Genomic DNA, 25,090 nt, shown 5'->3' with positions numbered 1-25,090 from the left:
TGACATGCTGCCTCTGGGGTTGCGTTTCCTGACTTGGGACACTGATTCATAACAAGACACTTATTTTAGCCATGAGCAAACAGCTTTGCAATCTGTGGTTGTTACGACGATGGCCGATGCTTCTGACATCACAGTGGGAGGGAGGTGATGTCAGGGGTGAGGGACACCCTGGCAACACAAATGGCAATGCCACTCGAGGAGGAAGGGTCCTGACTGCCTCGCAGACTTTGGACACCTTTGAGTGAAAACAAAAACACGAAACATGCTTCAGTCTTTCAGCCGAAGTCTCATCGTGGGTTTATGTATAAATTCGGCTTTAAATTCTACTGAACTTGCAACTACTGGGAAATCAAAGACAGGACATCGTTTTACCAGGAATCATTCACCATTTGGGAAAACCGCATCACCAAGGCGACGCTGTGCGGCAGGTGGTGTCAGAGTTGCCAACACAACACACCTGTGTCAGTCTGCATCGTGTTTGCAGCGATTCTATCTTTAGGTGCCAACATGTGACACTCTGGTGGAGCCGTGCCTGTGTGCCGATATGTTAAATTATAGGCTCTTTTATTATAAATGACTTTTATGCTCTGTAGCCTTTATTCTATCGTTAGGGCATTACAGTGATTTAAAAAATGTAAAGTGTGGGTAGGCTACATGCTCCATGAAGGAGCTTCTGGTTAGTGAAGGGGGCATTTCAAAATATTTGTTAAAAAAACAGAGTGCAGGGGGAGAGCCATGCATCCAGCCATGGAGCCGGGGGGAACACATGCTATTACAGTATTACTCATCCTTAGAACCATTCATCTCAGTGGGTTTTGTGGAGCCATATACTTGCCCTGGGTCACTTTCTCCCAAAACATTTCTCCACCTAAGCAGTTTTTTCTGCTGCTTGTGGTCAGTCACACTGCAGGTGATGTGGGGTCCCTGGTGGAGGACCCTGAGGGATGAGGGTGGCTGAGAACTCAGATGTCACCTCCTGAGGTGGGAAATGGGTCTGTGGGAGCAGCGCTCCAAGGCAGACGGATCTATCTTGCCTTCATTCTTGGGGACACAAAGCCTGCTTCCCCGAGACAGAGTTTGGAGAGGCCCCTTGGGGCCTGGCTACCAAGTGGGCTCCCATTAAAGTTCATGGGACTCAAGTACCTCATCCCAGCCTGGGGTCCTGTCCACAGCCTTTATGTCCTGGACTGCAGGCTAGGAGAGGGTATTTGCTTGTATTTGCTCCTTGGATGCTTCTATAGTCCCAACTATAGAAGGGACTTCTCTACATCATAACCGGAGAGTCAGACTCCTGGGCCGGGGTGAGGCTGAAACAGAGCCCTCGGGGTTCTGAGGCCCACACTCCACGCCTAGCTGATAATCAGAACTAAGTACACAGGACATTAGACCCAGGGGTTCCACTGGCATGCAAGGTGAGATGGTCCTATTCGTGGACTCACTCCTGCTTCTGCAAGAGGCGGTGCTGAGGATGGGCGGGGCACGTAAAGGATTGGGGTGGGGAGAAGCCATGCCCAGGAGCCTCGGAGGATGGGCACTTCTGATGCCGTCTAGAAAAGAAGGCCAGTGATTGATTCTGGAGTCTCTAGCTGCCTTAGAATTCAAGCCCACGGGGTGAGACTTGGGAGTACCTACTGGCTGCCCAGAAACGACCTCATGGCTACACCCTCCATCTCCACCGAGTATGTCACAGTGGGGACCCCTGGGAAGTGGGTTCTAGCCCGCGGGGGGCTCCTGTGCTGGTTGTGGGAGAATGAGGTGCCAGGTCACTGCCACCGGGAGAACCCTGAGGACGTGATCCTGGCCTCCAGCTCTGGAAATGGACATTAGGCCACTGGGGACCCCCGATCATCTGTCCCACCGTGAGGGTCACACCACGCCCTGTGTATGTGGCCTAAGACTTACTGTCTCTCGTGGAGATGGGACCCAGGGTGTGGCAGACTCCAGGGTGTCTGTGGGGAGCTCGCAGGAGAGAGGAAGGGTGGACGGGAGGGAGGAGCTGGGCGGGCAGGAGGTGCCCTCTGTCGCCCTCTGCCAAGGCCTTCCGACAGAGCCTCCACTTTCCTCCTTGGGGGTCTTGCTGGATTGGCTCAGTTTTTGGCCAGGCGTGAGATGCTGGAAAAGCCCCAGGATGCAATGGTGGCCAGGGTGGGCTTCCACAGACTGGGGGGTGCACAGTGGGCGGTCTGGGGGCTGCCCTGCCAGGACTGGGTCCCATGCAGGCACAAGTGCACTTCAGGACCTTGGCACCTGCCACTGCCTCTGCCTGGATGCCCCTCCCCCTTGCAGCTGTGAGCCTCCCCGCCCCTGCCTCTGGGTCCTCCCCTGCTGCCTTCCTAGTGTGGCCTGCCAGCTTCCCCCCCCCCCCCGCCCCCGCCCCGCAATGTTACCCTCCCCAACACTTCCTGGCCCTTCCCCCGCTCTATTTATCTCCTCAGGGCGTATGACTAATGGTTTACAGCGTTAACCTCTCGCTTCTTTGGCTTCCCCACTGCACTGCAAGCTCCCCAAGTCAGGGGGTTTGTCTATTTCAGTCCCTCCCCCAAAGCCAGAGGACTTGTCCATTCATTGCTCCATCCCAGGGCCCAGAAGAGTACCTGCACAGAGTAGGTCCTCTGTGAATACTTCCTATATGAATACACACAGGGGCCTGGGAGCTAGTCAATTCAGGCCCCCACAGGATTTCCCAGTGACCTCTAAATGCCCTTGGAACTCTCAGGGGTCCTTGAGAAGAGGACTGGGAAAGCGCGGCCTGGATTTCCGTGGACCTCAGGTCTGAGCCTCCCTCTGTGTCTCCCAGGATCTGCCTAGTAACACTGTGGGCTGTAGCGTCAGTGCTAGACCTTAGAGGGGAGTGGAAGAAGGCAGAGAGAAAACCTGCCCCTCTCCACGTGTGTGTTCGCTCAGTCACTCAGTTGTGACCAACTCTTTGCGATCTTTTGGACTACGGCCTGCCAGGCTCCTCTATCCATGGGACTTTTCAGGCAGGGTTACTGGAGTGGGTAGCCATTTTCCTACTCCAGGGGATCTTTCCAACACAAGATTGAACTCGTGTCTCCTGGGTCTCCTATTTCCCCACCACCTGGCCCATCTGCTCCTCACCGACTGTGCAGCCCCTGGAGGGTCAGAAAATGCCAATCCGGCAAATACAGAGGGGCTGGTACCCAGTTCTAATTTTTAAAAAAATTTTTGGCCACACCACTCGGCATATGGGATCTTAGTTCCCTGACCAGGCATTGAAGCTGTGGCCCCTTCAGGGGAAGCATGGGGCCCTAACCACTGGACCCCAGGGAAGTCTTTGGTGCCCTGTTCTTCAACTGCTGGCCTCAGCTTCCATGTAATCAGAGCAATGCCAGAGTTTTGGGGAATGGGGACTAATTCTCTATTTTGTCTCCAGTTTCTCTCTTTAGAAGTTTTCTTGCCCTGGATGGGCTGCCCCCAGGAGAAAGCCAGTTTGGGCTGAGGCTCGCCCAGCACCCAGTTCTTTCTCTCTCTCCCCAGATTCTCAGCATCATCCACACCCAGGTCGGCCATGCCCAGGCGCCTCTCCTCATGCAGTGACCTCAGGGAAGGCCCCACCATCTGAGCCTTAGTCTTCTCACTCTTGAAATGTGGATTGCAAAAATACCCACCTTGTGGGGGTGCTGGAAGATGGGGCCTCAGCTACAATGATTATGAGCTCTGGGTTTCATGGCAAGAGATACGCACTAGACATTATGTCCATTCCATTCCGCAATGGCAATTTCCAGGGCAAGAGGCAAGGGGGGTTGAGCGGGTGTACGTGTGCTCGGATGCCTGAGACACTCAGCTTGGCTCCCGGGCTGTGAGACTGAGCTGCCACACACGCTCGCGTACAACACATGTGAGCACACACAGGCACCCCTGCAGCTTACCTGTCCACCTGGATTTCCACGTCCTTGGTCTCTGTCTTGGCAGGTCCCCCTCCATTGATCGCTTTGCCCCCACTGGTGAGAAGGTTCAGGACAGGCTCTATCTCTTTGAGCAGTTTATTGTTCTCTCTGCTGCCCTGGAGGGCGACCCCAGTGCTTTTCTTGGCTGGGTCCTGGCCTGGGGGCCTGGCAGCCAGGCCCTTGGCGTGGGCGAGGGAGCTGGCTTCCTGCCCCGGGTCTGGCGCATGCTGGGGCCCATTGCCGGGCCCTGTGGCCCCGTCCACCACCAGCGTCTGCTCTCTGCCGGCTGACGCTTGGTGGGATAGGTCAACAGCTGCTGTGGGGGGACCCAGGGGCTGGGTCACCCGGATGGTCTTGGGGGTCCCGTCCCCGGTGAAGGTGGTCTCCAGGTGCGTGGTGAAGCCCTCGGGGCCCCTGAGGATGAGCACCACGTGGGTCTCAGAGGCAATCCCCCTGAGCACCTCCAGGGCGCTGTCGTAGCTCAGGTCCACCAAGGGCTGGCCATTGACGGCGAGAATGATGTCCCCAGCCTGGATGAGGCCGCTTTGCTCCGCGGCGCCCCCTCGGATCAGGTCAGAGATGATCACGGGTGGCTTGCTCACCCTCTCCTTCACCAGGAACCCCAGGCCCCCCACTTTGCGCTTGAAGAGGCGGACAGAAATGACATTGGGTTGGATCTGTTGAACGCTGAACATGTGGCTCTCCATGGTGTCTAGTGTCTAAGGGTCCACAGACCTCAAAACGGGTCTGGCCGAGGTCAGGTCCCCAGGAGTGGCCGGGCTTCAGGCCGCGCCGGGAGGAGCCGCCGGGGGCTGGTGCTGCGGGGCTGCAGCCGGGACGGGGAGCTGCTCTCGGTGCTGGTCTTCTGTGCCTCTGACGTCAACTCAGCGTCACTCGCTCATTGCTGTTGCGCCGTCGGTGGCATGATTTCCTGCGTCTGCCTCCTTCCTCGGTCTCTAAGGAAGTGATGGTTGATCAGGCAGACGTCAGGGGAAGCAGTGGGATGAGTCCCTATGCCACAGGTCAGGCGGATCCCGGAGGAGACGTGTCTGGTGGCTGTGCCTAGGGGTGACGCATGCTAGCATGGACTATCCAACTGGGCATCGTCAGCCCGCCAGAGGCAGATCCGATCCGGGTCTTCCTGAGGTCAAGAGAAGGAACAAGGGAGGGGAGGAAAAGGATTAAAAAAAAAAAAAGAGAGAGGGATGTGGGATGCCCAAGACCACCTTTAAAACTAACATGGGAAACACAGCCAACTGAGAAGTCTAGCCATAAGATGCTCTGGAGTTCTGAAGACAACCTAGACACAAAATTCTTCTTCCTCCAGGGGGGCACACTCGCAGGTGGCTGCATATCGCCTGGTTTCATTTCCATGATCAAAGCCCTGTGAGACCGGGGGGCTCCTTGGGAAAACCACTGAGGAGTCAGCCCCAGAAATCAAATGGCAAGAACCCTAGGACCTCCCATCTTTTTTTCACCAGAAGAAGTCAGCACTCCTACCCTGTCATGCAGCCTTTGCCTCTCTGCTTTTTGCAACATTTTTCCATCCTCAGGTCAGGAGCTTGGCCGACAAGGATCACGGGGTGTGGGGCTCTCCATTCCCACCACTCCCAAAGCCCCCATCACAAACCCATCAACAGGAAATGACGTCACCCTCTACAGAACCACGGATGAGGAAGGTCAGCTGGACTTCAGGACCGTCATTTTTGTAATGATTCACTTATCTCAGGTTCAAAAGGACAGACTTGGCCACACTCCATCCCGTGATAAGCCAAAATTGGTATAATAAATACCAAAGACACAGGTCCTCGTCAAACTCTGGAGGGCATTTGTGTATCACAGACTGTCTGAAATCCTAACAGAGAAACATTAGGAAGTGTGGACTCTGTCCCCCTAGGGTTAGATAAACACAGAGCTGGTGCGCAACGAATATTTGTGGAACAAGAAAAAGCCCAAAAGACGGTGGACACTCATTGAGTGCATATGTTCTGTGTATTTTTTTCCTCCTTTGATCTTCACAGTTAACTCTTCAACAGACGAGAAGACTGAAACTTGGGAAGGTCCAGTGACTTGTTCAAGGTCAGGTGGAGAAGGATGGTGGGAGGAGGATTTGAACTCAGATCTGCTCCATTCTTGAGTCTGAGCTTTTAAATACTCTAGTTTTTAACAATTTATAATCTAGTGACTTTTGCAATTCCCACCAGCTTCACCAGACTCAGAGAAGGGACTGGAGTACCAAAAGACCACATGGAGGCCACCTGAAGATGCTGTAGCCCAGGTGAGGTGTGTGCACCCATGGCATGGGCCCAATGAGCAGCATGGAAGCACATCTTATGTGTCTGGGTTGGGGCAGGTGACCTGTGGGTTACGGGTGGAGTGGGGCAGGGTGGGAGGTAGCAGAAAATCCCTTCATCTCTTTTCCTACCCCCAGCTCCAGCCTCAGTTTCCTCTCTGCCCTGGCACCCCTTGCCATCAGCATCCTCAAAACTCCTTCACCCAAGGAGGGAGCTCTTATCCATCACTACTGACAAAGCAACACTCCCTTGTTTCCCTTTTAGCGGATTTCCGGGGTCACCCCAGGGCTGAGGCAGCCGATAAACTCCTGCCGCCTCTGAAAGCAGGGGGTGGGTGGGGATAACTCTCCCTGCACCCCGAGAAAGAGGCGCTACCTCCCAGATCCCCCTTTAAGGGAGGGTGGTGGTTAGCAAGTTCAGCCTCGCCCTTTTGCAGCTTGCGTTATGTAACTCTGCCAGCCCCTCTGTGTGGGTGAGGGAGTCATGAATACCCAGACCCAGCCTGGGCCGCCTTCTCCATCTGGCGTCGCTGTGAGTGTGTGTGTGTGTGTGTGTGTTTCTCTCTGTGTATTCATGCATCGCCCTCCTGCTGTGTCATTTCTCTGCTGTGTGTGTGAACCTGTGTGGCCCGTGTGTTGACAGGCTGAGTGTCTTTCGGCGTCTTGCTGCTGGCCTTCTGGCTTGCAGAGAAAACCAGCCCAAACTGCTATGTCCTTCCTCACTGGGGTGGATTGGTCAACCTCCCTACCCGCCCCCACCCTGAGCTCTGGTTTCCTTAACTCTCCCAGAGCTCTCATGGTACCCATTTCTTCTGGGTACCAAACCCAGGATGCTCACTGTTTAGTTGAAGGCAGAGACAGCTGGGACCTCCAGATCTTTTGAGTGTTCTAGTTTGGCACTGGGCTCCATTCTTTAATTCAAGAAGGGACTTGAAGGTGAGCTCTTCGGGAGGTGGGGGCCCCCAGCTTGCTTCTACCCCATACTGGCTTCAGCCAGAACTTACCAAAGGGACTTTCCTGGTGACTCAGTGGTAAAGAATCCACCTGCCAATGCAGATGACATGGGTTCAATCCCTGGTCTGGGAAGACCCCATGTGCTGTAGAACAACTAAGCCCGTGCACCACAACTCCTGAGTCTGTCTAGAGCCTGGGAACTGCAGCTACTGAGCCCACGCGCCACCGTTACGGAAGTCTGCTTGCCCTAGAACCCCCGTGCTCTGCAGCAAGAGAACCACCGCAATGAGAAGCCCGCGCACCGCAACTAGAGAGTGGCCCCCACTCCTCGCAACTAGAGAAAAGCCCTCACAGCAACCAAGACCCAACACAGCCAAAAATAAACAAACAAAATTATTAAGAGAAATAACTAGTTGAGGCATTGCATTAAAAAAAACACTGCATTAAAAACTAAATGCTGGAGAGGGTGTGGAGAAAAGGGAACGCTCTTGCACTGTTGGTGGGAATGTAAATTGATAAAGCCACTATGGAAAACAGTATGGAGAGTCCTTAAAAAACTAGGAATAAAACCACCATATGACCCAGCAATCCCACTCCTAAGCACATACCCTGAGGGAACCAAAATTCAAAGAGACAAATGCATCCCATTGTTCACTGCAGCACTGTGTACAATAGTTGGGACATGGAAGCAACCTAGATGTCCACTGACAGAAGAATGGATAAAGAAGTTGTGGTGCATATACACAGGGCTTCCCAGGTGGCTCAGTGGTGAAGAATCCGCCTGCCAATGCAGGAGATGCAGGAGACGTGGGTTTGATCCTTGGGTTGGGAAGATCCCCTGGAGGAGGAAATGGCAACCCACTCCAGTATTCTTGCCTGCAAAATTCCATGGACAGAGGAGCCTGGTGAGCTATAGTCCATGGGGTCACAAACAAGTCGGACACAATTGAGTGACATGGAATATTGCTGCTGCTGCTGCTAAGTCGCTTCAGTCGTGTCCGACTCTGTGTGACCCCATAGACGGCAGCCCACCAGGCTCCCCCGTCCCTGGGATTCTCCAGCACCTAAGTCGCTTCAGTCGTGTCTGACTCTGTGTGACCCCATAGACGGCAGCCCACCAGGCTTTCCCGTCCCTGCGATTCTCCAGCAGCTAAGTCACTTCAGTCGTGTCCGACTCTGTGTGATCCCATAGACGGCAGCCCACCAGGCTCCGCCGTCCCTGGGATTCTCCAGGCAAGAACACTGGAGTGGGTTGCCGTTTCCTTCTCCAATGCATGAAAATGAAAAGCAAAACTGAATATTACTCAGCCATAAAAAGGAACTCATTTGAGTGAGTCCTAATGAGGTGGATGAACCTAGAACCTATTATACAGAGTGAAGTGAGTCAGAAAGAGAAAGATATATACCATATTCTAACGCATATATATGGAATCTAGAAAAATGGTACTGAAGAATTTATTTACAGGGCAACAATGGAGAAACAGACATAGAGAATAGACTTATGGACATGGGGAGCGGGGAGGAGAGGGTGGGATGCATGGAGAGAGTAACATGGAAACTCACATTACCATGTGTAAAATAGATAGCCAATGGGAATTTGCTATATGGCTCAGGAAACTCAAACAGGGGCTCTGTATCAACCTAGAGGGGTGGGGTGGGGAGGGAGATGGGAGGGAGGTTCAAAAGAGAGGGGATATATGCATATCTATGACTGATTCATGTTGAGGTTTGACAGAAAACAATAAAATTCTGTACAGCAATTATCCTTCAATAAAAAATAATACGAAAAACACAATTTACCAAAGGACAGAGCTGGGACTTGGCTTAAGAAAAAAGAAACAAGGCAAACCTGCAGATCTCCCTGGTCACTCCTAGCTTCTCCTCTCTCTTTCTCAGCTGCTTTCTAAATTGGCGGCAGGGAGAGGGGGGTGGGGGTGGGGCTGCTGGCTGGATGGGAATTGGGAAATTGAAGTGCTGTTTTTTAGACCTTGGCCCTAGAAAGACAACTTGATCTTTAGAAGGAATGGAAAGAGGCAGGGCTTCAAAGAGGCAATGATACTCAGCGTCTACTGAGAGACAGGTGGGGGTAAACAGCTCTAGGTCTAAGCAAGTGGATTCTGAACCTTCATCAGGGTCAATCCTAATCTTAATGACAATCCCCCCCTTAATAATATCCCTCTTTTCCCTCCCCAAACACATCTTCACCCCCATCCTGACCAGGATCAGGTTTGACATCTGCAAAGAATATACTAAGATGCTAGATGGAGATGCGTCTGTCCTGCTTTGTGAATGTCCAGTATCCACAGTGTCTCCTCAAACCTGGGGCTCCAGGACGGCTGGCCACCATTTTGCCACAGGGAAGATTTTTAAGGCCCTTTCTGGCTCTATCTGTGTGTTTCTGGGTGAGTTCTTTATTTTCTCGGAACCTCAGTTTCTGTATGTGTAAAATGGGCTCTTTAAGTAATTCTTCACATCCTGGGTAACTGGGAGGACTGAATAAAAGAGTTAAGTGCATGGGTTTCAGTAATGTCACAGAATGAATGCTCAGAAGAAATGGCTTCTTACCACTGTCGTGTAACATGTAATGGTTCCGGCTTCCTGGCCCTTGACTCAGGGCACTTGCTACTCTGTGGCAGCCTCTCCAAAGGCATGTCATGTGCCAGGAGGGGGCCGATGCTTGAAAGCATAGAGAAATCTCACGCCACTCATGGTATGAGGCACTGAATACAGGGAGACGGGTGCTGGGTATCCTGCCAACCCAGCCTCCGACTCTTGGAGCTGTGATTTTAAACACGGCACATGTGCGTGCACACCACGGCATATACCATGGAAACAATACTTGGACCCAGGCCTCATTGGAGTAGTTCAGTGGTTTTGGGAGTACCTTGCTGTGGAGGAAATTCACGCCTGACTTTCGAGGACGACTGCCAGGGAGAAGGAGGGAGCCAAAATAGGCCAGCGTCTGCTCTTACCATCTCACTGTGTGACCTTGGGCATGCCACCCCCGCCCCATCCTGGGCCCACGTCTGCATCCAGGATGGTGATGGGAGCAGTTCCCAGGGATGGAGAGTTTAGCCTGCCAGTGCAGGAGACGTAAGAGACGGGTTCACTTCCTGGGTCAGGAAGATCTCCTGGAGGAGGGCATGGCAACCCACTCCAGTATTGTTGCCTGGAGAATCCCACGGACAGAGGAGCCTGGTGGGCTACAGTTCATAGGCACGCAAAGAGTCGGACACGACTGAAGCAACTGAGCACGCATGCAAGCACAGCGCTGAGTCCTCCACACGGGTGTCTTATTTTATCCTGACAGTGACCATGTAAAGCACATGTCGTTTTATCCCCATTTAACAGAAAGACAGGCTTCCCAGCTGGCTCAGCAGGAAAAAAATCTGCCAGTGAAGCAGGATATGCAGGTTCAATCCCTGGGTTAGGAAGATTCCCCTGGAGAAGGAAATGGCAACCCATTCCAGTATTCTTGCCTTGGACATCCCATAGACAGAGGAGTCTTGCAGCTACAGTCTTTGGGGTCACAAGAGTCAGACGTGACTGAGCAACCAAACAACAACAATTACAGAAAGACAAGGTGATTGGGGTTCAGAGAAGCAAACTGGAAGACTGCCCTGGCTCTAAGCCAGCGGGTGCTGGGTACACACCTAACCCTAAAGACGATCCCCTAAGACGACGCCTCCCCTCAACACACTCTCATTGGCTGCCTTACTTTTCATTCTCACCCTGACTCATCGCATTCAATGGTCTCCATTTTACAGAGGTTGAGATTAAGCTGCCTATTCGTTTCATTTTTAGCACTGAAAGTCCATGGACAAGAGGATGATGAAGAGCCATTAAAATCCAAAAGATTGTCCAACTCCCACACTCAAAAATAAGGAAACAGAAGCCTGGAGAAGGGAGGAGGGTACTCATTCAACATGGATCAGCCACAGTTGGGGTGTCAAGAGCTGTCTGTCCAATAGGGCAGCCACCAGCCACATGTGGCCATTGAACACCTAAATTGTGACTGGTTCCTGGAGATGTGACCTAAGGGTGAAATCTACATGGGGTCTCAAAGACTAGGAGGAAAAAAAAGAATGTCAAATAGCTCAATAAGTTCGCAATATTGACCACATGTTGAAAGGATAATGCTTTGGGTATACTGGATTAAGCACAGTTATTATGAAAAAATAATTTCAACTGTTGCTTTTGATGCTTTTATATGCAACTACTGTACAGTTAACAAATCAGATATGTGCTCACACTGTGCTGCCGTTGGGTAGTGGAGGTCTAGAGTCTGACCCTCATGGTGCCTGGACCAGAGGGCCTCCCTGCACCCCACTGCCCCTTAGGTCCCCTCAAGCACCTACTGATAACCTAGGCAGGAAGAAGATAATTCTGCTTTCTAAAGAAGTCAGAAAATGACATAGAGGGTAAAAGGAAACATCTCGCCATTTTTTAAGGTTGACCACTGGATAGCAGGAGTGGGGGGAGAAAGAAAACCCACCTCAAACCATGTAAAGAGAGAGAGTAGGGTGTCATCTGGGCTGGTTGTCCAGAACCCAACAGCTTGCTGCCTGAATGTCATTTGAAATCTAACCCACCTGTGCAACAAATGTTTCATTTAAAAAGTGACGCAGATCTCTTTTTACAGGTGGGATATGAGCTCCAAGATATACCGCTAGGTGAAAAAAGAATGGTGCAAAAGCATATATTCTGTACATGTAAGTGGAGAGAATGTTCTGGAAGGAATGGGTGTCACTGGCTACATCTTAGATGGAATTCTGCACATCACTAGTAGGAGGGAGACAGACTTTGCACTGACTACCTTGACAGATTTTATTTTCTCAGGCTCCAAAATCACTGCTGATGGTCACACAGCCATGAAATGATGCTTGTTCCTTGGAAGAAATGCTATGACAAACCTAGACAGTATATTAAAGACCAAAGACACTTTGCTGACAAAGGTCCATATAGTCAAAGCTATGGTTTTTCTAGCAGTCATGTACAGATGTGAGAGGTGGACCATAAAGAAGAATGAGGGCCAAAGAATTGATGCTTTTGAATTGTGGTGCTGGAGAAGACTCTTGAGAGTCCCTTGGACAGCAAGGAGACCAAACCAGTCAATCCTAAAGAAAATCAACTCTGAATATTCATTAGAAGGACTGATGCTGAAGCTGAAGCTCCAATACTTTGGCCACGTGATGCAAAGAGCTGACTCACTGGAAAAGACCCTGATGCTGGGAAAGATTGAGGGCAGGAGGAGAAGGGGACGACAGAGGGTGGGATGGTTGGAGAGCATCACCGACTCAATGGACATGAGGTTTAGCAAACTCCGGGAGATAGTGAAAGACAGGGAAGCCTGGTGTGCTACAGTCCATGGGGTCACAAAGACAACTTAGCAACTGAAAAACAACAACAAATTATTACTTTAAAATCATCTAAATGTGTATACCATTAAATATTAAAGAAAACGACACTCAGCCTGTAAACTGGCTGTTTTCACTTCAAGCACCCACAAAATCTCTAAGGGAGTCACAACTCTGGTTCCCATGTCCCTCCAATCTCATTTAAAAACAAATCCCAAGCCCACCATGTCTTGAAAAGCAAAACAGGATAATGCCACCCCCAACACAAACAAAAGATCAAAACTGTAACCCAACTGTGCTCTTAAAATACAAAACAAAACACAACACCAAACCACAAAATACAGCAACCAACCAACTTCCTTACATCTCCTGAACTGCTAATTTGCAGTCTTTCCCCAGAGAGAACACCCCCCAGGGATCAAAATGACGTGCTTTCTCCCACGCTGGCAAGTCATAGCTACAAATCCTCCAACCTCTGCAAGCTGCTGGCGGGGGGTAAGGGTAGGTTGGCGTTCTGTGTCTTGGGGATCCCAGAGACACAAACACCCTGGTGCCAAGGGGGGTCTCCCCAGTCACATAATTCCCCAGTTTCAAGGCTACAGTTTGTTCCTGATCGTCTCAGATCTAATGCTCACAGATCATCGGGGCAGGAAGGAGCACTGTTTAGAGTCAGGAGCATGAGGATGAAGACCGTTTAGAGTTTGACAGAACACTCTGATGCGAGGCTTTGAGAAATTTACACTCTCATCTATCGTGCCGTGTATAGCTTCTTTGTACAGCAGATTGACAGTATCTACACCAAAATTGAAAACACATGGATTTTTGGCCTGGCAATTCAATTCTTAGGATAAACTGGAAGGAACATCCTTACACACACACACACACACACACACACACACACACACACACACACACAGGGTTGTTCAGAATATCAAGAGACTAGAAAATCTGAGTATCCATTAATAGGGAACTTCTACATAAACTATGGCACATCCATGCAATGGAATATGGCGCAGGCATTAAATACGGGGAGATTAGATCTATAAAGACCAATAAGGGGGCACTTCCCTGGCCATCCAGTGGTTAAGCCTCCCAGCTTCCAATTCAGGGGGTGTCGGTTCAATCCCTGGTTGGGGAACTAGAATCCCACATGTTGTGTGGCACAGCCAATAATAATAATAAATAATAAAGGGCCAATGGGGAATGATTCTTAAGACATAGTTAAATTAAAAAGCAAGGTAGAGAACACCAACACATAAATATATTTGTAGACCCATTGCATGTATTCATCTATACTTCCATGTAAGCTTGGAGATGTACTCAGTATCTCTGGAAAAACACTCAAGATGTTGGTCACAGGTGGCTTCTGGGAAAGGAGATGGGGAGGCAAAAGGTTAGGTGGGAGGAGGAAGTTCACTTTTATTATATATTCTTTCATATTGTTTATTTTTTTACTATGCTTTTGTATCAGCTTTAATAAAAGGACAAATCTAAACTCCAATGAACAAAAAGATTGTTAGTGAACTTAGACAAATAACTATATTGTTATGAAAATAAGAATACTCAGTCTCTGAATTCTGGGGTGGGGGGATCAGGTAGGGGAAAAAATAAAAATGTTTTATCATTTTCCCAAAGATACATTTTATCAAATTGCTGTAAATCAGAGATAGCTTAAGAGAAAATAGAAAAAGGTTTCCTTAAATCTGGAAAAACAAAACATTTAGAAAATCAGCAATATTTTAGAAAATATACTTTTTAAAAAAACTTAAATTGAAGTCAGATTATTTTGTATTTGAACCCTAGCTTCTCCATGTAGCTTTGTGATGGTCAGCAAGTTACTTAACCTCTGAGTCACGGTTCTGCATCTATAAAATGGGAGTGATAATAGCATCTCCTCAGGGCATGCGTGTGTGAGGATGGCATGAGATAATAATGAGTATTTTCCGAGTTCTTACATTGCGCCATACAGAATGGTAAGTGCTCAGTAAATGGATCCTCCCCCGCCTCACTTCTTTACTAATTATTAAAATGCAAGCAGATGTTATTCTACTGGCTGTCTGGAGCATCCAATGGACGTATGTGGCTTAAAGTATTTTGTGCAGGAGGATCAGGTCAGTGCTGTGGACACACAGGTTGGTCCTGCTTGCCAATGGAATGGGAGCCTGTCACGGGCTCCTTTCTTGGAATACCAAGAGAACGGGATTCGTTGTGTCGGAATGTGGCACTCGAGAGACAGCCAGGAAGTCAGGCCCTGGGACTTCGTGATGAGTCATCACCAGTGGGAGGGAGGTGGGGTATCACTGGTCCAGTCCATCATCAGGAGGGAGTTTCACAGCTGTCAGCCCCATGTTGGAAGAGATCTGGGGAATTATGAAACCTTCATTCCATCTTCATTTCGCAAAGCTCATTTTTATGAACAAGTTCAGCCGGCTGTAGAGCACTATACCCATCACACAGACTGCAAATCCCAGGGTGTGGGGCTAGGCTCTTAAATTCTTCCATCTGTGGACCCCTCAGGGGCACAAGGTCCGCAAGGATGTACCTCTGCCCCTGTCCTTGCCAGACACACCCCATCACCGACATTGTCAGGTAGGGGTTGAAGGCATTTGCACTGGGGTTGGAAAGACAAGGGTTTGTGACCCTCCTCCACCACATATTAGCCCCAGATTCCTCATCTGGCAAGCAGGAGAAATAAGTTACATGGAATAAGTGGATGGAAAACATTTGATGGCATAGTCCACGTAAAGTGCGTGGTGCTTCCATTATTTTAAGAGTCACTCTAGATGACACCTCAAGGAAAATGAAGTATTTCAGCCCAGATAGGTGAACAGAATCATGGCCAAGAGGACAGCCTCTTTACTATAAAAAAGAAACAAACTGGGACTTCCCTGGTGGTCCAGTGGCTAAGACTATGCTTTCAATGCAGGGGGCCTCAGTTCGATCCTTGGTCAGGGAACTATTAACAAATACCACAACTAAAGGTTCAGACACCACAACTAAAGATCCCCAGTGCCATAACCAAGATCTGGTATACATTTTTTTTTAAAGGAAACATATATTACCAGTGGTCTCTGAATCATTTCTTAAGAATCATTACAAGAAGATGGCACATATTTCCTACCCTCAATAAACCTTACCCTCTTTTACTTTCTTTTCTTCTTCCACTTCTTTTTGCTCCTTCCCTTCCTCTCTTCTTTCCTTTATTTTGCCATTCACATCATCTATTCCTTCACTAACCCTTACGAAGATCTCAGTTGGGCCAGCAAGAAGCTTGGCACTGAAAATGTAAGGTAGACAAGACAGACAGCATTCCTACCCTCGGATCTCCCAAGCCAGGAGTGAAGCAGGGAGTAGAGAGAGAGATTAATGACAAGTATAGTGAGTAGAATGAAGTGGAAAAACATGGTGCTAATGGGAGCACGGGAGGACACTTAACATAGTCAGAGTGGTGGTAGTCAGGGAAGGCTTCCTGGAGGAAGAGTCAGGAATACAGAATTGGCCAGATGAAAGGGTGGGTGGTGGGAGCAAAGGATGGGAGAGACAAAGCACTGAGGTGTGGGAGGGAGCAGGTTGGAGGCACTGGACAAAGTCCACTGTGATAGGAGAAGAAAGCCAAGGTTTTATAAAGCTGGAGGGATCTCCAGGAGCTAGATCATGCACTTATCTTGAGGGCCAAGAGAAAGATTTTGGATCTTATTCTCACGGTGATGGCAAACACTGCAGGTATTTGAGAAGAGAAGTTCTGTGGTTAGATTTAGATTTTATTAAGATGCTGGACGGAAGATGGCTGGAAAAGCAAGGCTGTCTATGGGGAGCTCACTTAGGAGGCTGCTGCAGGCCAGAGATGAGAGATGATGGTGGTCAGGATTAGGGAGGAAGGAGGAAAGTGGGTAGGTGTAAGAGATATTTGGGAGGTTGAGTCAACAAGATTCGGTGACTGAAACCTAAGGTTTGAAAGAGGGAGGTATCCAGAATAACTTTTCAGCCCTGGCTTCTACAAGCAGATAGAACATCACGGGGTGAAGGAAAGGAAAAGAATGAACGAAACTCATTTGACAGAATTGTCCTTCTTGGGCAGTAATAAATAATTTAACTGCATTTTAGTATATTTCAAGAGTCAACATTTCCTGATGCCATTACTTTCTTAATTCTGAGAATTAAGGGGGATTACAGCAAATAGAATTGATTTGGCTCATTTCCCCAGCTGTGCTATTTACTGGGCATTTGATCTTGGGCAAGTCATCTTTCACATTTTGAATCTCAATTTCCTTTTGTGAAATTGAAAAGGTAATAACAACTACTTGGAAGGTTTTTGTGAAGATTAAATAAGACGGATGCTAGAAAGAGCACTTTGTGAACTGGAAATGTCAACTGCGGTGGTAATGTTGAGTCTTTATTTTCAGGAGGGCATCGAGAACAGTATCATCCAGATAGCAGCTCACTGGTAATGGAGATTTAATTTAGTTTCTCCTCATGCCTGGCATCCTTGGGTGCCTCTGGTGCAGGGAAGCTGGGTCAAGAGGATGGCAAAAGGCACTCATGGGAGAAAAAAAGAAAGAATGATTATATCTGCTCCCTTAACTCAAAGTGTTAGTCGCTCAGTCATGTCCAACTCTTTGCGAAGCCATGGACGGTAGCCCACCAGGTTCCTCTGTCCACAGAATTCTCCAGGCACGAATACTGGAGTAGCCATTCCCTTCTCTCAGGGATCTTCCTGACCCATGGATCAAACCCAGGCCTCCCATACTGCAGGCAGATTCCTTACCATCTGAGCCACCAGGGAAGCCCTCCTTAACTCCAAAGTTCCTTGCAAATAGATAACAGCATCCACAGAGGCTTAAATCAATTACAAATGAATTTCAGCAAAGGGAGAACACATTAAGTAGAAAACACAAACTTGCAATGGCAGGGATAACTCGCATATGTCAGATACATCAGTAATAATAATAAATGTAAATGGATTAAACTTAAGTAAAAGATCAAGACTCAGATTAGCTAAGTGGAATTGCAATTATCTGGTATTAGCATGGATGTAGGGACAAGAGCCAAGGACAGAAGGGAAAATAGTTTACTAAGGGAAGTATGAGCTGGGTGTGCATCTGCTGGTCACTTAACTCTAAGGCAGCATAAGTCTGATTTGATTTGAAAGACACAATTGGCTCTCTTCTTAGATTAGCATCTAGTAAACACAGAGTAAATATTTACTGAATACATGATCAGCTAGCCAAGCAGTATCTTTTAGTAAATTTGTATTAAATAAGCTGAAATATATGGAATTAGCAGTTTTGAAAATATCAAATTCAATAATTTCCTATAGTTCAATCTAATATTTCAAACATTTTTATATGTAAGAACTTTACTGAACTCTAATTTTGTTCTTGCAACAAATATGAAGGATGTGATAATAATATTTGTATTTATAGATGCTGAAACTGAGGCTCAAAAATATTAATTAAGTCATAGAAGTTTATCCATCTAGTGTCAATGGTGGGGATTCCAATCACATTTGTTGGAACTTAAAATCTTTGCTTTTTTTGTTTTAAATACTTACTAAACTCTTAATAGCCACAAGAATTTTGTCTCAGATTTTTTAAAGCAATCATATCACCTACAAATAATGACAGCTCAGTCTTTGCTTTTATCACTTTCCAGATACTACAGTGTATTTTTGTTTCAGTTGGCCTGATCACCAGCTATAATTTTAGTAATTGGAAGTTGAAAGGGACTCCAGGCATTTTCAATTCCATCATAATATGGAGTCTATGGGCCCCCTACAGGGCTCAGGAATCCCTGAAAATCCTGAAATTGTGTGCCAAAAATTTTGTGAGTACATGCATATATGCATTTACATGAGGAGGGGGGCATAGCATTAATATGATTTACTAAGCACTCCTTGACCCAATAAGCAGTAAGAGTGGAAGTTACTAGATTAACCTTACATTTTACAGATGAGGAGACTGAGGCTCTAGATGGGCAAGAACTTGCCATAAGTTCTTAGAAACAGAATCAGATCTCAGATTTGGACCTCTTGCATGATTTCTTCTCAAACCAAGGTTACATCCTCATTTCCCTCACCCCTCTTGTGAAATTAGGAAATTCTCTCAGGGTCCTGTATTCAACAGCAATGCAATGCTAATCTCAGGATGTCAGCTGCAGCCTTTTTGGTACCTGCCCCTTCTATCTAACTATACTATTTCTTGATTATTCAAAATAAGCCCAAGGCGTCAACAATCTCTTCATCCCTCCCCTCCTGGTGAGCCATCTCCAGTTACTTTATACTTCTCCAGGACTGGCGTCTGAGGACACCCTGACAGGTGAGAGTTAGGGGCAAATTGCCATAAAAGATGTACATACAATTCTAGGATTTTCAGGTAATCCAGAACCCTGTAGGGATCCACAGATTGCTTACCAAGGTAAATATTTGAAGACCAATACGTTCCATTTACTCACCTTTTAGCGAGTAACTACTTTGTTCTCAGAAAGGATGACTCTAGTGAACTGTGAGATTGTATGCACTATGAGACAACCTCTCCACGGTGCCGCAAACTCTCCACGGTGATCTCTCTAGAGAGCACGGTGCCCCGGTTTACTTGGACCCCTGGAGCACAGCAAAGTGCTGGACACACAGTAGGTGCTCAATATACCAGAGTCTCAATCCCCATGCCTATGACTTGCTATGTAAGGTATGGTCCATGGACTTCAGACATCATCTGAGAGCTGGTTAGAAATGCAGAATCTCAGTCTCCACCCCAGATCTACGAATCAGAATCTACATTTTTAATAAGACCTCTGGGTGATTGGTGTGTACATTATAATTTAAGAAACACCGTCTGGTTTGGCTCTAAATGCCTGTGTTACATTTTCACAGGCCAATGAAGCTTCAACCAGAACATTTCAGTCTAGGGTGTGCGGTAATATTACGCGGAACCACGTACAACTGCAGATACTCAACCATTTCATGACCTACGAAAATGGCCATTTCCAATGAAATTTCAATTTCCTTCCAACTATAAACTGTTCTGCACAAAACTGTCTGCTTCAGAGAGGCAGGATATCACTTGCTTCAAAAAGGCTCTGGTCAGATTTTACAAACAATAGCCCACAGGCATACAGATGACTTCTGTTTAGTTCACACACTTAAAAAAAAAAAGTTTTTTTCCAAATTGGTTACCACCATTAAAAAACTGTAAGTTTCACATGAAAGCCAAATTTTTGGCTTTCTTGGGTTCCTGGCAGGTGCATTCATACTGGGTCTGCATTCCTCAATGTTGGCCAACAGCTGGAGTGAGAGGTGATGCCCCTTTTATGTGGGGCATGAGCTCCTCAGTGCCCAGCCCCTATGAAGCCCCCTCACTCATTTCTTCCTTGCCAGGACCCTGCAGGTGGGACCTGCAGGGTTTGACCGTGGGACCCCGGACAGATACTGTGTTTTAGAGGGGAACAAGGAAGGTCACCTTTAGAAGCTGCTCAGTGAAGGGAGGTGCTCAGTGATTTGGGTCCCATCATAGGTGCTCTCAGCTGGTCCAGGTGTTTGATGAGGAGCTCACCTTCCTGAGAGCTCTCTGCACCTGTCCCAGTCTGTGCACTTTGGTTGACGCTCACCCTGCCCTCGTCTCCCTGGGTTAAAGCTACTGAGAATAGCACAGCATTTCACACAGAGTGTGTGTGTGTGTGTGTGTGTGTGTGTGTGTGTGTGTGAATCACTCAGTTTTGTGACCCCGTGGACTGCAGTCCACCAGTCTTCTCTGTCCATGGAGTTCTCCAGGCAAGAATACTGGAGTGGGTTGCCAATCCCTTACCCAGAGGGTCTTCCTGACCCAGGGATCGAACCTGAGTCTTCCGCACTGCAGGTGGTTTCTTTACCGTCTGAGCCATGAGGGAAGCCCGCTCCACATGACAGTCAACCTCAACTCCCTATCTGCTTCTTCTCACACCTCGGGGTTGTTTACAAAAACCTGTCCTGGAGTGACACCTCTCTCTCTAAATGGAGCTTTTTCTTTTGATGTCAAGCCGGTCTGTGCCTACTCATTCCAATGAGAGCTGAAGGGAAACCAGTGTCCTTCCTCTGTTGGGAGGGAACGCACAGTCCCAGATTCTATTGGTTTTCCTTGGTGACTCCACCTGGGTTCCCCGAGCTGGCTGGGAATTTATCTCCTGTTATGCCAGTGCACCTGGTAAGCCCCTCGAAGACATCCCTTCCTTGGTACTGAGGGACACATTCCTACCTGATTCAGTCTTACTGGACAGAGTTCTGCAAATTTCCCCCTGAAATAAAATCACAGGGAAAAAAAAAGAGAATGATGTCACTGGGATCAGTGTCTACACATTGATCACAGAGGTGGGAAGGAAGGCTTATGGGAGAAGATCATGGCTAAGATTTTAGATTCTGGGTTCAAATCCTGACCCCGCTAATGACTGACTGTGGCTTCGGGCATGACATTTAGCATCTCTGTGCCTCTATTTTTTCATCTGGAAAATATCAAATATCGACAGTATCTACTTTGCAGGGCTCTTGTGATGATTCTATGAAATCATATCATGTTTCCCTGCCTGGTCTTGCCACCTTCATAGCTTCGTGCCATACCTGTGCCTTGTACTATGCAATTATTTATTTACTAGTTTCCCTTAAAGTCGACTCATTTTTTCCCTTAAAAACACCATGGCCTCATCCGAAGGAATAACATTCATGAAATTATGGTACAGAGGTGCCAGCTACATTTTTCTATTAACAAAACAAATATTGAATGAATGAATTTGAAAAATGGATACCGCTTTGCTCCAATCATGAGAAAACATTGAACAAAATCCAATTTAGGGAGTTCTAGAAAGTAACTGGGGTTTCCCTGGTTGCGCAGGTGGTAAAGAATCTGCCTGCAGTGCAGGAGACCACGGTTCAATCCCTGGATGAGGAAGATTCCCTTGGAGAAGGGAATGGCAACCCACTCCAGTATTCCTGCCTGGAGAATTCCATGGACAGAGGAGCCTGGTGGGCTATATAGTTCATGGGTCACAAAGAGTCAGAGAGGACTGAGTGACTAGCATAACAACACAGAAAATAACTGGCCATTCATCTTTAGAAGTCTCAAATGCATGAGAGGCAAGGAGAGATTCACAAACTCACAGATCAGAGAAAAGAGAAATCATGAATTAAAAACGCTGTGGGATCCAGGGCCCTGGAACAGGAAAAGGTTATCAGTGGGAAAAGTGGTGAAATTTAAATAAGCTCTGTTGTTTAGTTAATAATCTTGCTTCATTGTCCGTTTCCTGCTTTTGATAATTAATTGTATTGTGGCTGTGAATGATGATAACATTAGGGGATGCTGGATAAGGGATAATAAAGAAAATCATTATACTATTTTGCAACTTTTCTGTAAGCCTAAAATTACTTCCAAATAAAAAGTTTGAAAAAGTGGGTACCAGTGAATCGGTCTCTGTCTTTTGCCCTCTCCCTTCAGTGCCTGGCAAACACTAGCTTGCTTTTTGTCTCTATGGATTTGCCTGTTCCAGGCACTTCCTTTAAATGGAATCCTACAATTGGTGGCCTTTTGTGTCTGGCTTCTTTTACTTCCCATGATGTTTCCAAGGTCCATTCATGTTGTAGCAGGTATTAGTACTTCGTTCCATTTTTTACTGTTGAATAATATTCCATTGAATGCATAGGCCACATTTTGTTTATCCATTCATCCGTTGATGGCCATGTGGGTAGTTTCCACCTTTTGACTGCTGGGAACAATGCTGCTTTGAACGTTTGTGTTCAACCTTTTGTTTGAACACTTGTATTCAAAACCCAAGGGTATGGGGTTTCCTATTGGGATGATGAAATGTTTTGGAACTAGACAGAGGTGATGATTGTAAAATATTGTGAATGTACTAAGTGCTACTCAACTGTATATTTTAAAATGATGAAGTTCATGTAATGTAAACTTTATCTCAATAAAAATGGGTACTACCAGTGGAATAAATACCATATTTTGGAAAATCTGTGCTTATGAGACCCCAGCACTTAACATAGTACCTGGTCCTCAGAAAATGTGTGAAAAATGTTGGCCAGTATTAGTATCTTTGCAGGAGTAACATAAGACTCCCTTCTCCCACCACAGGAATTCTTCCAACAACATGACATTGCTTTCACCAAGAAAGTTCCTCCATGTTTAATCTACTACAGTTCTTGAAGGTACCAAAAATAAAAAAAATCTCAGGGACCTTGGGATACCACCACTAGAATGCCTTGCTTGGCATTCATGAACTTCTCCTATTTTCACAAAGTGCACAGCTGGCTGGAATGATACGGCCACCCACTGCTCAGACATGTGCTCAGAATGCAGAATGGAAGTTCAACAGATAACAAACCGGTTACCTGTTGACTGAATACTGAACCTATTTCAGCAGCTTATTCAACAAGTCTCTTCAATAGACCAAATGCCTTATTGACCCAGGACTCCACCCTACAATTTGCTGGTTAAGTCTCAATGCCCCAGCACTCTTCACTTGATTTTCTAATGCCCGGTCCCATTTCCTCAAAGTACCTAGGGATGTACTCTAATGTTTGAAATGAAAGCAAATGCCTGAATCATTCTGAGGCTTTTATGAGGATCCTACAGGAGGCTGGGGACACCCCAGCACATCCCAGATTAGGGAAGCATCTCTCTGTTCAGAGCTAATGAACTGAGCTTGGCTGTACTGACCATTACCAGCAAAGTCGTCCTCTTTGTCTTGTCTGTGCTGGTTGTTCTCCGTCCTTTGTTCCCAGATCTGTTGTCCAACCTTCTCTGGGTCCTGGGAGGAGGCTGAGCTCTATGGGTATCAATAGGCTCCTTGTCCTCTGGCTTTTGACTGGAGGCCTCCAAGGGGACACACAAAGAAGATGAGACAGATGGAGGAGAGATAGGCTGCTTTCTTCCATCTCAGTGCTGTGGTCTGAAGAGGTCTACCATCCCCCCTTCCCTGACTCTGCCAGCCCACCCCACGGTCCAAAGGGCTTCGGCAACACTGGACTTCCTGCAGGTATATCAGGCCTCGGGTGATCCTCACTCCCTTTGCTGCTAACCCCTGGACAATTCACCTTCCCTGGTTGGTGCCAAAAACCATGTTCTTAAGTAATTCCTTCATTAAATTATCTGGGAATAAAGTCTCACAGCCACAGGTGCCTTCTGTTTATTGCTTGGACCTTGTCTAACAAATCTTCATCCTAATTGAACGTTGGGTTCAGGGATGAGGCATGTAAGAAGTGATGCTATGGTCAAGGGCATAGCAGGTCTCAACTGAAGCATTCTAATGGCCATCCCCATCCTTTCTAAGGGCTTCTCAGGTGGCACAGTGATAAAGAATCCACCTGCCAATGCAGGAGATGCACGAGACATGGGTTCAATCCCTGGGTCAGGGAAGATCCCCTGGAGGAGGAAGTGGCAATCCACTCCAGTATTATTGCTGGGGAAATCCCATAGACAGAGGAGCCTGGTGAGCTATACTCCATGGGGTCACAAAGAGTTGGACATGCCTGAGCACATACACATCCTTTCTAATAAACACACAAGCACACAATGCGAGCCAAGCACTGACTGGTCCCAAGTACTCAGAGAAGTGGAGTCAACCTTCTGTTAACAGAAGAGGAATTCCATCATCTCCACTAGCTTTGCTCATAGTGATGCTTCCTAAGACCCACTTGACTTCGCATTCCAGGATGTCTGGCTCTAGGTGAGTGACCACAGCATCATGGTTTTCTGGGTCATGAACATCTTTGTACAGTTCTGTATATTCTTGCCACCTCTTCTTAATACCTTCTGATTCTGTTAGGTCCATACCATTTCTGTCCTTTATTGTACCCATCTTTATCTGAAATGTCCCCTTGGTATCTCTAATTTTCTTGAAGAGCTCTCTAGTCTTTGCCATTCTATTCTTTCCTGTATTTCTTTGCACTGATCACTGAGGAAACTTTCCTGTCTTTCCTTGCTCTTCTTTGGAACTTCGCATTCAAATGGGTATATTTTTCCTTTTCTCCTTTGGCTTTTGCTTCTCAGCTATTTGTAAGGCCTCCTCAGACAACCATTTTTCCTTTTCTCGTTTCTTTTTCTTGAGGATGGTTTTGATCACTGCCTCCTGTACAACGTCACGAACCTCCATCCATAGTTCTTCATGCACTCTGTCTATCAGATCTAATCCCTTGAATCTACTTGTCACTTCCACTGCATAATCGTAAGGGATTTGATTTAGGCCATACCTGAACGGTCTCGTGGTTTTCCCTACTTTCTTTAAGTCTATTTGAAATCCTAAAAGATGATGCTGTGAAAGTGTTGCACTCAATATGCCAGCACATTTGGAAAACTCAGCAGTGGCCACAGGACTGGAAAAGGTCACTTATCATTTCAACCCCAAAGAAAGGTAGTGCCAAAGAATGCCCAAACTACCGCACAATTGCACTCTTCTCACAAACTAGCAAAGTAATGCTCAAAATTCTCTAAGCCAGGCTTCAACAGTACGTGAACCATGAACTTCCAGATGTTCAAGTTGGATTTAGAAAAGGCAGAGGAATCAGAGATCAAATTGCCAACATCTGTTGGATCATCGAAAAAGCAAGACAG

At 47.3% G+C, this 25,090-nt stretch overlaps 1 protein-coding gene across 1 annotated transcript in view; it reads right to left on the bottom strand.

Annotated features, from left to right (window-relative positions):
* Positions 1 to 25,090, bottom strand: part of NOS1 (nitric oxide synthase 1) — a 195,882-nt gene that overhangs the window by 90,030 nt on the left and 80,762 nt on the right. Inside the window, exon 2 of the mRNA XM_019977709.2 lies at positions 3,891 to 5,049. Coding sequence (XP_019833268.2) covers positions 3,891 to 4,615 — 725 coding nt within the window. The 5' untranslated portion in view covers positions 4,616 to 5,049. The remainder of the gene's footprint in view (positions 1 to 3,890; positions 5,050 to 25,090) is intronic.

This window comes from Bos indicus, chromosome 17 (genome assembly GCF_029378745.1).
Source record: "Bos indicus isolate NIAB-ARS_2022 breed Sahiwal x Tharparkar chromosome 17, NIAB-ARS_B.indTharparkar_mat_pri_1.0, whole genome shotgun sequence".
In the NCBI taxonomy this organism is placed as follows: domain Eukaryota; kingdom Metazoa; phylum Chordata; class Mammalia; order Artiodactyla; family Bovidae; genus Bos; species Bos indicus.
Note: the sequence above shows the minus strand (reverse complement) of the source record. Positions and strands in the feature narration are given on the sequence as shown.